The sequence below is a fragment of the Ctenocephalides felis genome, unplaced genomic scaffold, assembly GCF_003426905.1.
Source record: "Ctenocephalides felis isolate EL2017-DRISC unplaced genomic scaffold, ASM342690v1 CF-g0.4_SCAFFOLD_00330, whole genome shotgun sequence".
NCBI lineage: Eukaryota > Metazoa > Arthropoda > Insecta > Siphonaptera > Pulicidae > Ctenocephalides > Ctenocephalides felis.
The window spans coordinates 6524-22294 of NW_020536484.1; the positions used below are offsets into that span (position 1 = coordinate 6524).

Below are 15771 nucleotides of genomic sequence, written 5' to 3' on the forward strand. Positions count from 1 at the left end.
GATGTCACGATGATAGCTCCTTGAAAATAGCCCAAAGCAAACAAGTGCAGCATCCACAAGACGATCAGTTTGACTTCGTACATAGGAAAGGTTCTGGCCAAAATCCTTGCTAGACGAATGGAAATCAACATCGACAAGTCGAAAGTGATGTGAATCACGAAACGAGATGAGTCCCTGAGAATAACGGTAGGAAATCGAGAATTGGAAAATGTGAATCACTTCAACTTGGTAAGCATTCTAACCAGAAACGGATACTGCGCGAGAGAGATATCGGGGCAAGGATCGCAAGCGCTAAGGATACTGCAAGGCAAGGATCGCCCACTATTCACGAAGAAGAAAACCGTTACTGACGAGCAAACTGAGTCTCGACTTTTGCAAAAGACTAATAAAGTGCTATGGCTGGAACATGTCTCTGCACGGATCAGAAACATGGACTCTAAGAAAGGCCGACAAGAACTAAATGGAGAGTTTAAGTTGTGGTGCTGTAGACGAATGGAGAAAGTAATAGTAGAAGAGCCAGTGAACTATTTGACTAACCTGTTTTCACAGAGCCAGAAATTTTTTTAATGATATTTTATTATCGGCCCATTACGAAAGTACCATTCTGGCAGTCATTCCGCGGTTGCGTCATCATCCCTTCAATTCGTGAAAATGTAAAAAAAAAATTATTTATAACTTGCTCGCACAAGGCTCAAATTTGTGGAACACATTGAAAAATTGAAGAGACCAGAACCAGTACACTCGCGCGTAACGCATCGCACATCCGACCGAACGAATTCTATGCTGGCTACTATAAGCGTTACGCGCGGGTGTACTGGTTCTGGTTTCTTCAATTTTTCAATGTGTTCCACAAATTTGATTTAAACAATATTGGCAGTACTAAAAGAGAAAACAATAAGCTTTTAAATAACGCTAATAATAAAGTAATTAAACAAAACGCACTATCCGAAAACATTAATTGAAAAATTATTTTATTCTTTTTAGCTAATAATAAAAGATTATTTAGCATATATTACTATACATTATGTGGTTTAAGCCAATATGAGTAGAATCACGTAATTTTTTTTTTCGATATCTTTTATGGTTACGCCAAAAATTGAGTTTGAAAAAGGGGCCACTTTGGCATATTTTCAATGATATCTCGGCCATAAGGTGAGATACAAAGTTAAAGTTTGGTATATCGGATGTTTTCAAAATGACCTTCAAAATGGCGTATAAATTATTCAAATACAAGGGTATTAGTCGATTATGTATGGCAATGCGCCCACGCCCTTGCGCGTCGTGACTATTATGTACTCGTCTGGCAGACCCTTGCAGCCGTTAGAATGGGCTGGCTTTTTACATATGCTTTCTGAACAGTTGAAAGAAGACACCCTCAAAATTTGAGCCTTGTGCGAGCTAGTTATAAATTTTTTTTTTTTTACATTTTCACAAATTGAAGGGATGATGACGCAATCGCGGAATGACTGCCAGAATGGTACTTTCGTAATGGGCCGATAATAAAATATCATTAAAAAAATTTCTGGCTCTGTGAAAACAGGTTAGTCAAATAGTTCACTGGCTCTTAGACTATAAAGTGAACAGATAGGATAACAACTGAAGAAGTCCTGAGAAGGCTTAAAAATTGGGCCAAGAAAAGACTCTACTGAGCACGGAAAAGAATACTTCCTTCATGATGTAGTCGAAGGTAAAATATAGAAGGACTGAAAGAAATGGGAAGAAGAAGAATACAGGGAACTGAAAGCAGAGGGCAGAGGAAGCATGGAAGCAGAAGTTCGGAAAGGAAAATACATAAAAAAATGTATACAAAATAGGGGGGGATTGTGGTAATAGGAATGATAGACGAGAAAGGGAATGGAAATCATCGATTTGTGGTGGCTTTCGTACCATACACCTGTCTTTGGGCAGACTACCATTTAGTTATTATACTTATATTATATATATATATATATATATATATATATATATATGATTAAACGAGATAAAATTTATATGAATATAATAACACAAAAATAGTTTAACGTATAGGACTAAACAAAGCTTGAATTTTATAAATGATTTAATTTTTAATGAATAAATAATTAACTTATGTAAGTTAAGCATCATCATACGATCGTAATTGAATGAAAATCATCGTTTTGTTTTATAGGTGAATCAAGGAATATTAGACGCAATACGCGAAGAGGAAGATCCTCACGTTATAGCAGGATCCTTAAAATTATTTTTCAGAGAATTGAAAGAACCTTTAATTCCTTTTAATGCGTTCCACTCATTCTTAGAAGCCAACGGTATGTATTTACCTTTATCGAACAAAATATTAAATGTAATGCAGCATGTTTTATTTGGATTCATAAAATAAAGGGCCTTATGAGTAATTATTATAGTGGTGAAATGACTACGATTTCCATATGTGTAAATAATTGATCTAATCATATAAATTATTCTAGCTATACCAGATGATAATGAACGAGTATTGCGACTACGTGATCTAGTGCATTGCCTGCCAATTTGCAATCGAGATACGTTACAACATTTAGTGGCGCACTTGATACGCGTTACGGAATGTAGCCAAGCCAACCGGATGCATGTGAACAATTTGTCTATTGTCTGGGGACCCTCACTTATGTGGATACCACCGGCAAGTGTTGCAGATGGTAATAAAATGATATATTCAATTATTTAATATTTATAATTATATCACTTCTTTTAACACCCCGAATGAGAGGTTCATGTTTGCGCCAGAAAATTCTATATGCTTATTTTATTTTTCTCGACGTTTCAAGTCAGTCTGAATCGTTTCACACTAAAATTTAAACAAGTATGTGTGCGTATGTGATCCAAAATATAACATTTCATTCATGCTTTCTCGATTTCAAAAGTTTAAAAACCATTTTTTGAAACTAGATAAGGACTATGTTGATTAGTTTTCGATACGATTCGCCGAGCAGATAAGCGTAAAATGTTTCTTTCATGTTTCGCTAAAAATCCTGAGCCAATTTTTATAATTTAAAAACTGTTAAAAATATCAGTTTGGAATCGTGCTGATTAGTTCTTGGTAAAGATCAACTAGGTCGGTTCTTCGTAATTAGTTGATGGCGAAATTTTGGCGATTTTTATGAAACTTTGCATGATGATAAGGTTCTTAGTCTTAACAAACATTCTAAAAAACTAGTATGGCGCATGGCGTCGTGCCTTAAGGCAAATTGCTGGAACTTCTCGTACCAAAAAAAAAAAAATTTTTTTTAAATATTAACATTTTTGAAATAAATTTACTCTGAAAAAAAGAAATAGATTTTTGAGAAACTATACATATTTGACAAGAATATACTCTTTTTTAAAAAATAAAGACTTTTTGATAAAAAATGTTTTCTTTATTTTGAAATATTTTGGAAATTCTTTTTTTCAAAGCAATCGTACTTCTTTAACTGCATAGAGACAAAATATCGAAGCGCCGCGTCGCCGTCTAACGGATGAACATTAGTACAGAACCCATAGGAACCCCCAATTCTTCATCTTTTCAATACAAGTAAAATGTTTTTTGAATTATTAAAATCGGACGCTCCGTTCTCTTAAAAACTGAGTTACCGTTTGTCGCACTTTTTGCCCCTTATCTTCGAAACGGCTAGACCTGCTTATGTCAAAAACTAATCAGCACGTCTTCTTATCAACAGCAATCGAATGTTCTTTGAATAATCGAGATCGGTTGAACCGTGTTCCCGAAATCGTCGACGAAAATTTGTATCCTAAAATGTGATCGCATTCTTATATTAATCAGTTTCATTATATAGAGTTTTCATGGGCGAAAGTAAAGTTTATGTAATTAGTTTTGTTCATAATGACGCATCTAATAAATAAAAATAATTTTAGATCAGCCGAACAATGCGCCTAGAAGTCCGTCTGCGGTGTGTTTTGACTTAGCTATACACTGCTTTGAACAGAACAGGGTCATAGATACATTAATCACTAATCATGAACAAATATTTTTATAATCTAGACCTAAGTTCGTTAAAATTAATATAGAATAGTATATATAAATATCTAAGCATGTGTGCATGGTGATATTTTTCAAAGGCCTTTGAAAAGTATCAAAGTATTTGCAAAGCAAAATCTGTGGTGAATGCAATAACGTATTATTTCTGATGTCACTGTTGCATTAAAATTAATTATTTCAATTATTGTAATATAGAATTTAAATTAATCTACTTATTTATATATGGTATTATATTTTGTATATGTAATGAAAACAATTTGTTACCTAGATATAAGTAATGTTGAATGCAATAACGTATTATTTCTGATGTCACTGTTGCATTAAAATTAATTATTTCAATTATTGTAATATAGAATTTAAATTAATCTACTTATTTATATATGGTATTATATTTTGTATATGTAATGAAAACAATTTGTTACCTAGATATAAGTAATGGTGAATGCAATAACGTATTCTTTCTGATGTCACTGGTGCATTAACATCAATTATTTCAATTATTGTAATATAGAATTTAAATTGATCTACTTATTTATATATGGTATTATATTTTGTATATGTGATGAAAACAGTTTTGTTATCTAGATATAAGTAAAAAAAATATTATATTCTTAAAGATATTATTCATAAATTGATAAGCATAATTGATAAGATAACTTTTGGGTAATTGCAATAATCTATAAATAAAACAAGAAGTTTGTTCTTTTATAACTGAAGTCAAATTATGGGTCATTCTTGTGTCAATTCTATGTCACATTTTGAATCTGAAATTTTTTTTACAGATATTATACATAAAATCATTTGGCACATATTTCAGGATTCTGCTGAATTTTTTTTTTTACGATTCAAATATGGATTATTGAACATCCTCTGCGGTAAATTAACTATCTCTAGTTGTGCTGATCGGATCAGCATTATTATTTTTTCATTACACTTATTATATTGAAGTGAAATTTTGTAATGATTTAAAAAAAATATTTTTGCAATTTTTTCAACTATAACAACCCTTAAATATTTATAAAGGTTTTTTTAACCCTTCCCCCAACTTGAATCGATTGAAAAAAAACATGTTTTTTTCTTTTTTTCTCTGGTACAAAATTCTTTCCACAATATGTTGGAGACATTGTTACATCAAAATATATTAAATATTTTCGAGCGCAAATCGCGCTTTTTACGTTGGGTACCTCAAAGACTTGTACCCATAAGGGTACCCTTAACATGGACATTTTGGAATTTCCTTGCTTCCAGGGGCTCAAATGGTTCCAAATTGATAAAAAACAATTCTCTGAAAGTTTTAGCTCTTAATATTGTTTTTTAGATAGAGCACAAATCAAAGTTTTGTATAGAAATAGCATGAGAAAGGTTTTAAAAAAATTTCAGAGCGTCGAATTTTCAATAAAAAATGACACGAATTTTCACTTTTAATTCATTTTGTTGCTAAGCTATACCTAAAAAAATTTTTTTTTTAATTTTCAAAATTTTTCCATGTTATTTCCATACAAAGTTTGATTGAATTGCCCATTATCTAAAAGTTAATATTAGTCAGAGAATTGTTTTTTATCAATTTGGAACCATTTGAGCCCCTGGGAACAAGGAAATTCGAAAATGTCCATGTTAAGGGACACTCATTTATCACTTTTGAATGACAATCTTATTGTTTTTCAGTTGAAAATTTTTTTATAATTTCGTTTCTGGCAAAAAAAGAATATATAGTCGAAAAAAATATATTAAAAAAGAGTGGGGTTAAAAACTTTGTGGGTAAGGTCCACTACCAATATCTCAAAAACTTTTAATTCAACCTTTAAATAGAGGTAGAGTAAAGGTAGAGGTTGAATAAAGGTAAATGTAAAGGTAGAGGTAGAGTAAAGGTAAAGGTAAAGGACAGGTGAAGGTAGAGGTAAAATAAAGGTAAAGCATCAAGTAAAGGAGTAAGGTAAAGGTAAAGTAACAAGGGTGGAGGTAGAGTAAATGAAAAGTAAAGCACCAGGTAAAGGTCAAAGAAAGCTACCACAATGTAAGTAGTAAACCGCAATGTCATATAAGCTCTTAATAGTTGAAATTTTGAAATGAAAATGAACATTTGAACTTTCATTACTTTTTTTCTCAGATTTTTCCTCAATACTTTTATTCATCACCTTTCCAATTATGTATTGCCTTTTGATTTATGTAATTAATGATTTTGGTCGTGATGGTTTCAAGAGTTCAATTTTTATCGTTTCATAAAAACCTTGATGTTAACTATAATCTAATTTTTTTTATTTGCAAACCACAATCCGATAACCGAACTATGTTTGAGGCAAATTTGAAAATAAAAAACGACCATCATTATATGTATATAACATAATATTATAATAGACCAATAAAATACAGTAGGCCCTCGCTTTACACGGCACTCTGGGTACACGGTTCCCATACTACACGGAGCTAAAAATCCGACATCCCTCCGACTACACGGATTTCTTATTACACGGTATTTCGTCAACAGCCCATAAGTTCGTTGTGCAAAAGGGTATTGTTGTAAATTTTGTTATCGACTTTTATCTTTTAGACATGCCTGATTGTATAATAGCCGCCTAAGAACACGTTTGAGCTAATTACTGCGTCGCGCCAATTTTTGAATAAGGTGTCAATTTCGTCACGTCATTTACGTCATTTCGTCCGTATTTCTCCTACTTCAAGTTGTATTTCTTGGTCTCCATACAACGCGATAAAAATGGTGCGATTTGTACCAACTCTGAGTCTCTCATAACACGGTTCCCATACTGCACTATGTAAGGTTCCATATAACGCACTACGAATTAGCCTGAATTGTATGTTAAATACGAGTTTCTTATAGCACGGTTCCTATACTGCACGGTACGCACTTGCCGCGTAAAGCGAGGGTTTACTGTATATCATAAGGACCAATCATAGATAAATAAGCATAAGGGCATATAAATAAGCATAAGACCAATGATTATATGAATATAGTTCAATGAATATGAATATAACATATTCAATCTAAGGACTTGCTTTTGCTTTTGTAGGTTGGACAGGCTGCTCTGTCAACCTGTCATACGCCATTACGCCATACGGCGCTTTTGACAAATTCACTTGTTTTGTGGTATTGGATTGATTGATTCATAGGTTATTCACTTCTTACAATATAACATTTTTGACATTGGGAAATAAGCAATATTATTACTAGCACTGCAAAGTGGAAAGAGGAAATGCAGATATCTAATAGCATATTATGTTCAATATGCCAAATTATAAGGAGTTAAACATTTATGAACTCACAGACGGCTTTCTAGAATTGATGCGGCGTTCAAATGAATTGGAACATGTCACTTACTCTGTTTTCGACAGTTTAATGCAAGAAGCATTATTAGATGTGATATTTGAATTCCACTATGGTCTCAAAACAAATAAATGTGACAACATTGCGAACATTCCTGTTAATGAAAGCGAATCAAGTGTTATCAATGAGCCTGGTTTAGACATATTTGGTCAAAGTGTCGTTAAAGATGATCAGTACTTCATTTGCCCAAACTCCATTTGCAAGAAAAATGTTTGTTCTGCTAAATATACAAAACATTTGCAGGCTTGCATGGGTTTGTACATGAGATATAGTTCTGCATTACAATACATTTAAACTGTATTTATTACAGGAATTGAAGGCCCTCGAAAGAGTAGTAGAATATCTCAGAGAAAAGGGCCCAATTTGAATTCTAGTTATTCTGGTAATGGGGCTTCATATGATGATGATGAATATGAGTCAGAAAAGGAAGCTCGAAAGAAGTCTAGTGCTCGAAATAGAGGAAATAAGAAGTCATCTAAAAAGTAAGTAAATGCTTTTATAAATTATTTATTTAATTTCAATTGTTATAATGTATTATTATACATTACGGCCTCACATCGGTATTTAAATTTATATGTCATTTTATAGGTCTTTTTGAAAAAAATTGATATACCAATTTAGAAGTTCATAGATTATTATTTGCTCGAGATATCATTGAAAATATGTGAGAATGACCCCTTTTTTCAAACTCACTTTTTGTCAGAAATATAAAAGATATCGAACAACTAATGTGTTTAATTATTGTTAAATAATTATTTGTTAATGCATGAATGAATTTTTGTTTCGTATTTTTTACCAGTGCGGCTCTTTGGACTACTTTTAAATTAGCGTCATTTGAAAATCTATACATTTTTCTTTTATTATACAGAATTTTATTTAAATTTAGGTGGAACTTTGTATAAAAAAGTTGAAAAAACCAGGGCTATTACATGTGCTTTATGTACTAGAGTAAGTCATGTAAGTTTGTTTTCGCAGAGAATATATATATATATATATATATATATATATATATATATATATACAGTAGAAACCGATTAGTATGACGCCGGATATATTGACAACCGCTTATCATGACCATATAAAATTTCTTACGGATTATTGTATTTAGTCGGATATATTGACATCGCTTACATTGGCATGTCGCTTATAATGACCCATTTTTGCAAAAAAATATGTCCAGTTATAATGACCGACATGATTTTACATGATGTGGCCAAGTCTACAAAAGCAATTGCTATGTGTTTTATACACAATAGCACCAGGGACTGTTTTTACAATAAATTTATGTAAAGAAATCAATCAAAAATTACTGATTACTTATATTAAAAAATCACATTTGTATGTTTATGGGCAGGGGAGCCCACCACGGATATCTCATAACCAAATAAAATTAGTTTTTTTTTAACAAAAATATTTGATAGTAGAGGGTAAAAAATGTATAACCAGCCATCACCTTTATTCTTATGACTTTGTTATCAGAAGATAAGCAGCACATGAGTGCGATAAAAAGGACCAGCTGAACCTTTACTTTGGCAAAGGTGTAAGCAATAATGTAGTGGGGAATGGGTCATTCTTTTACAAATCGTACGGATTTTCGGAAAAATAAACTAAATAAACTAAAAATAGACTAATAAATAAAGTCACATTTTAGAATTGCCTGAAATATTTTTTTTTCAGATATTATACATAAAATCATTTGACACGTATTACAGGATTTTGCTGAGAATTTTTTTTTTTTACGTAAATATTTACGATTAAAATGTGGATTTTTGCTCAACTTCTATGAACATCATCTGCGGTAAATTAATTATCTCCAGTTGTAACCCAAATTGAATCGATTGAAAAAAAAAACATATTTTTTTTTTCTTTCTCAGCTACCTAATTCTTTTTACAGTTTGTTGGAGACTTCGTTGCATAGAAAAATTCAATATTTTAGAGCGCGAGTCGCGCTTTCCACGTCGAGGACCTCAAAGACTTGTACTCATTTATCACTTTCGAATTACAATCTTATTGTTTTTCGGTTGAAAAATATTTTATAATTTCGTTTCTGGCGAAAAATGAATATATAGTCGAAAACAAATTAGGGGAAAGCGGGGCTTAAAAGTTTGCGGGTAAAAAGATACGAGAAATTTAAAAAGCGATGGGATCTTGTCATTTTTTTTAAAGAAATTTTGACACGCTATTTAGGAACCACGTGTTTGATTCGTTCAGGGCCGTGTTGTGGAATCGTTTGTTTATGACCCTATCGTTATGCAAGTGCAAAAACAACCCTTAAGCGAATCTTCTTTTAATTACATTCTCTTAAAAATGTAAAGTTTTTGGGTTGAAAAATCTGTATCATGGTTTAAATTATTTATATGCTCGATTATATATAATATTCTCTGCAAAAGCATGAGTATTCTAGTACACAAAACGCACAGACTGGCTCCGATTTTCCGGATATATTTTCAGAATATACGAAACGAGAATTTATTTTTACTTTTTCATGCATTAACAAATAACTATTCAACAATATTTGTGTTATAAATAATATTAAACAGACTATTGTGAATAGAACCACGTTAGTTGTTTGCCGATATTTTTTATAATACCATCTAAAAGTAAAAAATGGGGCCACATTCACATATTTTCAATGATATCTCGGCCAAATGATGTGCTATGGGTTCAAAATTGGTATACATTTTTTTTTTTTTTTTTTTGAAAAAACCTATAAAATGACATATAAATTGTGTAAATACCAGGGTGGGGCATGGAAACATGCCCATGCCCTTTATTATTAAAATCTTTTTTTTGGGCTCTTTGCTTAAATATTAATTGCATTGTCTTTATTTTCATTTATATTTAGGATGGCTTTATTTAATTTATTCTATTTAATTTTCAATGAAGACGCACTAATTGTGAATTTCTCTTGTGCACCAATAATAATTAACTTCTTGAAGAAGTTTATGTTTTGATTTGATAAAACACGATATGGACTATCTTTGATCTGCTTTTTGCGACGATCGGTCTAGCCGTCTCATTACGGTTAGTTGATATATGAAATAAAAAATCCTCCATGTTTTGATAATAAAGAAAAAGTTCGAAAGATATCAGGTGCAAATCATCTTGATTAGTTGTTGGAACTTTGCGTATGGGTAGATTAGTTTATTGGTTTAATTATAAAAATTCAATAATGTTTGGTAGAATTTGTAATTTAGTTTCTAATATTATAATGCAACTCACTTTACTTATAAGTCACTTATATGTTGATTTGTTATTGATTAAGCCAATTAGTTACCTATCAGTAAAATTGTGCATCTTACCTAAAGCCAAAATATGCCACACACGTCTAGTTGCATAACGATCCTTAAAACAAATGCTGAATACTTGAAGCACAGTTCTAAACATTTATATTGCTTAAAATTATAATGTGATTAGATAAGATGTTCTCATTTAATTTATATATTATTAATGAAATGAGGTGAGCTGAGGACATAATTATTTTTTTTTCACTTTTAGAAAAGGAAGAGTAATTTAATCTAAAGCTATTTTATGAAGATCAAGATTAAAATACTTACATATGCACAATTATTGTGATATTTGATCATTTTTGTTCAAAGTAACACAAATGTGCATTAAAAAATGATGCTTAAGAATTTTTGATGAAGAAAGAATTGTAAATAGAAAATGAAATATACTTCAATAAAAATGGTACGTTTTTATTATATGATTTATAAAAAAACTATGTACAAAGCTGCAAAACCCTAATTAGCTGCTGTATTTGTTTCCATAAAATATGAATCTACAGTTCATTATCCGTAACTCACTATAAAAGCATTCAATATATACAATTTTCTCTAATGTTTAAGTAGCAAACAGGAAACAAAAATGCAACTTGTGTCAGTATTTATTTTGGCAGTATTATTTCAGATCTGAATCTGAAACAGATGCTCAAAAGATTCAAGACTAATGAAATTTTAATTTTAACGGGTAGATTATTCCTTAATGCTATACATACTATGCATGCAAAGTGAACAGTTATTATTTATGATAGAATTATGCTTAAGTAATTTTATGTTTCAGAGATATGAACAGTTGTTATCAAGATTAATGCTGAGATATAAACAAGACTTATATTTTATGCTTCTGCTTTTCTCAAGTAATTTTGATTAACCTTGTAAAGTTTTTGATTAACATATTTCCTCAAAACCTATGGAGATACTTGCATCCTTCATAAAGGCTTTGTTATGGACCCCATAATTTGAGAATATACGAAGATTTTTTACTAATATTGTTCAAGCTTACTTTCACTCGTTTCACGTAACACACTATAATAACTAAGTTTATCCTGCACAAAAACCATCTCCTTAGACTAATTTTCAAGTGTCACTACTTCGTCATATCTCACTATTAGAGAAGTTCTATGTACTTATTTAAAACAAATAAATTAACATCTGTATTTGCCATCAGGAATGTTATAAAATGAAACAGTCCCGTATTGGTCATTGTCAGCGAATCTTTCCATTTAATTTCCTAGCTCGAGATCTTGCCTCTTGTCTTGTAACTGTGTATTCAAACCATAACACATTAGGTATCAGAGTAGTATCACGAAGTAAAAGAATCTCTGAGATTTTCCTAAAATAAATTATCAAAGTAGCTTCAAAGAATAATCTTTATGACTAATACAGTTACATATTCGTTACATTCAAATACATCGTAAAGCATATTATGTTAAATTGACTTCTTATCTTGAAAAATCTACAACAAAATTTAAGATAGTTAGTCATGTAAATTAGTAGTAATTAGACTGAGAATTCCACTGTGTAACATTAAAAGTAAAATACTTGATGCTTACACAAATATTTAAACACTATGCTTTGGAGGCCAAACTATTGAATTAGTGTAATGCTTTTTTCTTGCTCTAATTGAGAAGTGTTTTTATTTAAATTACTTCAACTTTTTCCTTTAACTGAAGCATAACTGCTCTCAAAGTCGTTTCAAACCCCTCATATAAATTCCAATTTTAAGCAATGTGGACTAATTTAATACTAACCAGGACACGATGTGAGGAAACAGTGGGCCCAACACAATATGTGTAAAGCTGAACCAATATAAACCAAAAAGAATTCCTCCTAGAGCACCCCAAAGGACTTGGGATATTGTATGGTATAATAAGTAAACTCTGCCTATGCAAACAAAAAATGTCACAAGCCAACAAAAACCTACTATTGCTACTCGATAACATCTTTCTAGAGCAGAGTTTGAGCTAACATGAAACCTAGAATTTATAAAATACTGTAAAATGTGTAATAACCTCTGATGCATATTATGGGCAATTTCCTTACCTAATTAACACAAATAGCAATAATAAGTAGAAAAGAAGCACATAAATTGTGCATGACTGGAAGGCATGCCATATTCAGAATAGAAACCTTTTCGTACAACTGGTCGAGGTTGTTGTATCCACATTTTTAATGTCATGTTTAAAAACTCATTGCATAATGTCCCTATAAAGAACGTTATCTGCAAAATAATACAAATTAAAAACCTTTCAGTGACCTACAATTGGTTCATACACTGTTACTAACTGTATGTAAATCTCTTCTAAACAATATTAAAGATACAAAACCGGCTCCAATTGCAAGTGGTGCTAAACTTAGCCATGCTAGAATTTGTCCAAACAGATCTTCTGTAAATTTATGATAGATTAGTTAAATAATTTGAGGTTATTTCAGAAATATCTAACTTTGGGATATTCCACAAGAGTTAAACTTATTGGTTTCCATTCAGAATTATCATAATATATGTCGTGTACATTATTCCCAGCAGGAATGGCCATATTTAGTGAAACATATGCAGCCGATTGGAAAATGTACTGTTTTTATGTGTCTTCGAAAGTCGGCCAAAATTCGTCTTCTGGTCTTGTAATTTCAAATGTCACTCACCTCGCATGTGGCGCTGCATGCTCTGACGAATGAGTTCGTGGCTCGTCCGCTCTCGTCCGCTCAACAAATTCGCGTAGAGTTTTTGGTTTTTGGTTTTACTCGTACGTGTTTCCTGAGCAAGAACCGATCAGCTGATCTAGTTCGGTTAGAATTTCGGTTAAGAACTATATGAAATATTGTATTCTAATATTGTCTAGGTGTCAATGCCGTTGCTCTCGCTCTTATTATTCAAAGTCGCTATCATTTATTATTTATTATTAGTTAGACATTATGTAACATAGTAACATGCTCTATTATTAGTATTATAGATAAAAGAAGAGTATAATGAATGAGTATAATGGTTAGTATAATGAACACTAGAAAGTTATTAATTGATCATTGTTTCTATGCAGAAATAATTCAAATTAATAAATACTCAAAGACGTCTTGTGCTGGCTGTACGAAATACAAAAACAAAAATCGCTACGCGTTAATATTATGTAATTAACAAAACATAGTTATGCGGACACATTTTTTGCAATTATATCCAATAGTCTCGTTATACATAGTGTTGTTGTTGCTTGTCTATAACAATTTTTGCAATTATATTCAATAATCTCGTTATATAGAGTGTTATGACTGTTTGCAGTTGTGTTACTGTTTCTTAAGATTTAATAGAATTCTATTGTGCACTATTTCAAGCGTTAGTTGTATGTAGCAGCATTTTTATAAATAAAAATTAACTAATTCTGTCGAAAAATATATTTATAAGCAAAAAACGTAATTAAATGATCACGAACATTAATAAGAATAATTTGAAAGCTTACGTCGAAAGTTGACTATCATTTTTAACTGTCCATGAAATCGTAAGTATTTATTATAATATTTAGACAAATGTATATGGATCTTATTGAAGTGTGTATGGATTTTCTTGATTGTAGTGAAATGTTGAACGCTACTGAGGTGCTATATCATAATATATATATATATATATATATATATATATATATATATATATATGTATGTATGTGTGTGTGTGTGTATGTGTAACTACATTATATTACATGTAACGTATTTGAAATCGAGATTGACATTGAAGTAAATTTTAGTGTCGAAGCTATCCTGATTGTCTAATATTTATTCAAAATGTCAAAATTATATGTGTATAAATTAAAAAAATTCAAAATTTATTGTATAAGTTGATCCTATTTTTTCGGCGCAGTAACGATGTCTTCTCAAAAACAGCACTATTGTAATTTGGATATTGTTAATGACAGACTAATTTATCGTTATGTTATTGCCTTCATATGGTTTCGTGCACTGTTTCGAATTTATTTAATGATGAGGCAAATGCGCACGTACCGAACAGCTGTAGAAATTCCTGCACCATTTGCAGCAGTTCTTGACAACGACATTTATGAAATAATGCGTCAACAGAGTATCAGACGTGCGGTATACTTGGTTGCTAAGGATATGTATACTAGCGCCTTGTGGACTGCAATTATACAATTTGGATGGATGGCTGGACTATTTGAGATATCTGAAATAATTACAAAACACCACCAACCAAATCAGATGATTCAATATTTGTAAATCTTTTCTTCATTTTCCTCAACGATTTGATTTTAAGCATTCTTGGATGTCCATTGCTATATTACAAAGCGTTGTTATTGGATCGAGATCATGACTTCAACGAAAGGCCTTTACCGTCTTACATATGGGATCAGTTGCGTTCGTTTCTAATAAATCAATTTATATTTTTACCGGTGTGTTCCACTGCACTGTATATAATTCAAATGGAGGGTTCATATGTATTTATTTGGCTGTGGCTGTTAATTGGATCGACAACATTGTTCATATCTATAGTGTCTCCATCATATATCGATCCAATGCTCGATCCTTACAAGCCCCTTCCTCCATCTGATCTACGTAATTCTATAGAACAAATGGCAGCAAAATATGACTTTCCGCTAGTTGAAGTTTATATAGAAAAAGGTGATGGCGTAAGCACCGGTCACGGCAGAGCTCTCCTAACAGGAGTATGGGAGTACAATAAAATCGTTTTGTACAATACTAAAAGGAATGCACCAGAGGGCGTTGGTTGTACAGATGAAGAATTACTAGCAATGGTTTGTCACGAGCTTGGACATTGGAAACTAAATCATAGTAGCGGTAATATATTACTTCCTCAACTTGCAGTTTTATGCCAAGTTTGTGTATTTGCTGCTATGTTTCGTCATGGGCCTTTATATATTGCTGTAGGATTTCCTCCAGGACGAAGACCTATAATGGTGGGGTATGTCGCTATTATGGAATTGGTGATGGCGCCAAAAATGCGCTGATACAATTTTTGTTTAATATGCGTTCCAGGCGAATGGAGTTCGAAGCAGATCAATTTGTGAAGGCCGAAGGATACGAAATTGCTTTAAAAACATCTTTGATTAAAATTCAACAAGACATGTTATTTTTCCAGTGAATGATTGGTTATTTTCTGTTTGGTATTTTACTCATCCTACTATATTACAACGTATAGAAAA

At 31.6% G+C, this 15771-nt stretch overlaps 3 protein-coding genes and 1 pseudogene across 3 annotated transcripts; 3 read left to right on the top strand and 1 right to left on the bottom strand.

Moving 5' to 3' along the window:
- The first annotated feature begins 429 nt into the window (after positions 1–429).
- On the top strand, positions 430–4068 carry LOC113363566 (rho GTPase-activating protein 15-like). The gene is made up of 4 exons (XM_026606060.1): positions 430–501; positions 2150–2288; positions 2448–2654; positions 3868–4068. The coding sequence occupies exons 1-4, from the start codon at positions 430–432 to the stop codon at positions 3987–3989; spliced, it is 540 nt and encodes a 179-aa protein (XP_026461845.1). The 3' UTR covers positions 3990–4068.
- A 2871-nt stretch (positions 4069–6939) lies between these two features.
- Positions 6940–10976, top strand: LOC113363575 (SAGA-associated factor 11 homolog). Its single transcript, XM_026606071.1, has 3 exons — positions 6940–7584; positions 7642–7813; positions 10830–10976. Exons 1-3 carry the CDS (start codon positions 7224–7226, stop codon positions 10846–10848), a joined length of 552 nt encoding a protein of 183 aa, XP_026461856.1. The 5' UTR covers positions 6940–7223; the 3' UTR covers positions 10849–10976.
- A 327-nt stretch (positions 10977–11303) lies between these two features.
- Positions 11304–13252, bottom strand: LOC113363556 (dolichyldiphosphatase 1-like). Its single transcript, XM_026606048.1, has 5 exons — positions 13058–13252; positions 12899–13001; positions 12667–12833; positions 12364–12588; positions 11304–11945 (listed from the first exon to the last, which is right to left on the bottom strand). Exons 1-5 carry the CDS (start codon positions 13147–13149, stop codon positions 11819–11821), a joined length of 714 nt encoding a protein of 237 aa, XP_026461833.1. The 5' UTR covers positions 13150–13252; the 3' UTR covers positions 11304–11818.
- Positions 13253–14575: 1323 nt separating this feature from the next.
- LOC113363585 lies at positions 14576–15766 on the top strand (annotated as a pseudogene).
- Positions 15767–15771: the final 5 nt, after the last annotated feature.

Excerpts from the sequence above, each read along its gene's own strand:
- LOC113363566 (XM_026606060.1), top strand. The coding sequence starts at position 430 with ATGGACTCTAAGAAAGGCCGACAAGAACTAAATGGAGAGTTTAAGTTG. Across the intron at positions 502-2,149 it reads GCTGTAGACGAATGGAGAAA|GTGAATCAAGGAATATTAGA; the intron begins GTAATAGTAGAA and ends TTTGTTTTATAG. Across the intron at positions 2,289-2,447 it reads CTCATTCTTAGAAGCCAACG|CTATACCAGATGATAATGAA; the intron begins GTATGTATTTAC and ends AAATTATTCTAG.
- LOC113363575 (XM_026606071.1), top strand. The coding sequence starts at position 7,224 with ATGTTCAATATGCCAAATTATAAGGAGTTAAACATTTATGAACTCACA. Across the intron at positions 7,585-7,641 it reads ACATTTGCAGGCTTGCATGG|GAATTGAAGGCCCTCGAAAG; the intron begins GTTTGTACATGA and ends TATTTATTACAG.
- LOC113363556 (XM_026606048.1), bottom strand. The coding sequence starts at position 13,149 with ATGGCCATTCCTGCTGGGAATAATGTACACGACATATATTATGATAAT. Across the intron at positions 13,002-13,057 it reads ACTCTTGTGGAATATCCCAA|AGAAGATCTGTTTGGACAAA; the intron begins AGTTAGATATTT and ends TCATAAATTTAC. Across the intron at positions 11,946-12,363 it reads TTTCCTCACATCGTGTCCTG|GAAAATCTCAGAGATTCTTT; the intron begins GTTAGTATTAAA and ends AATTTATTTTAG.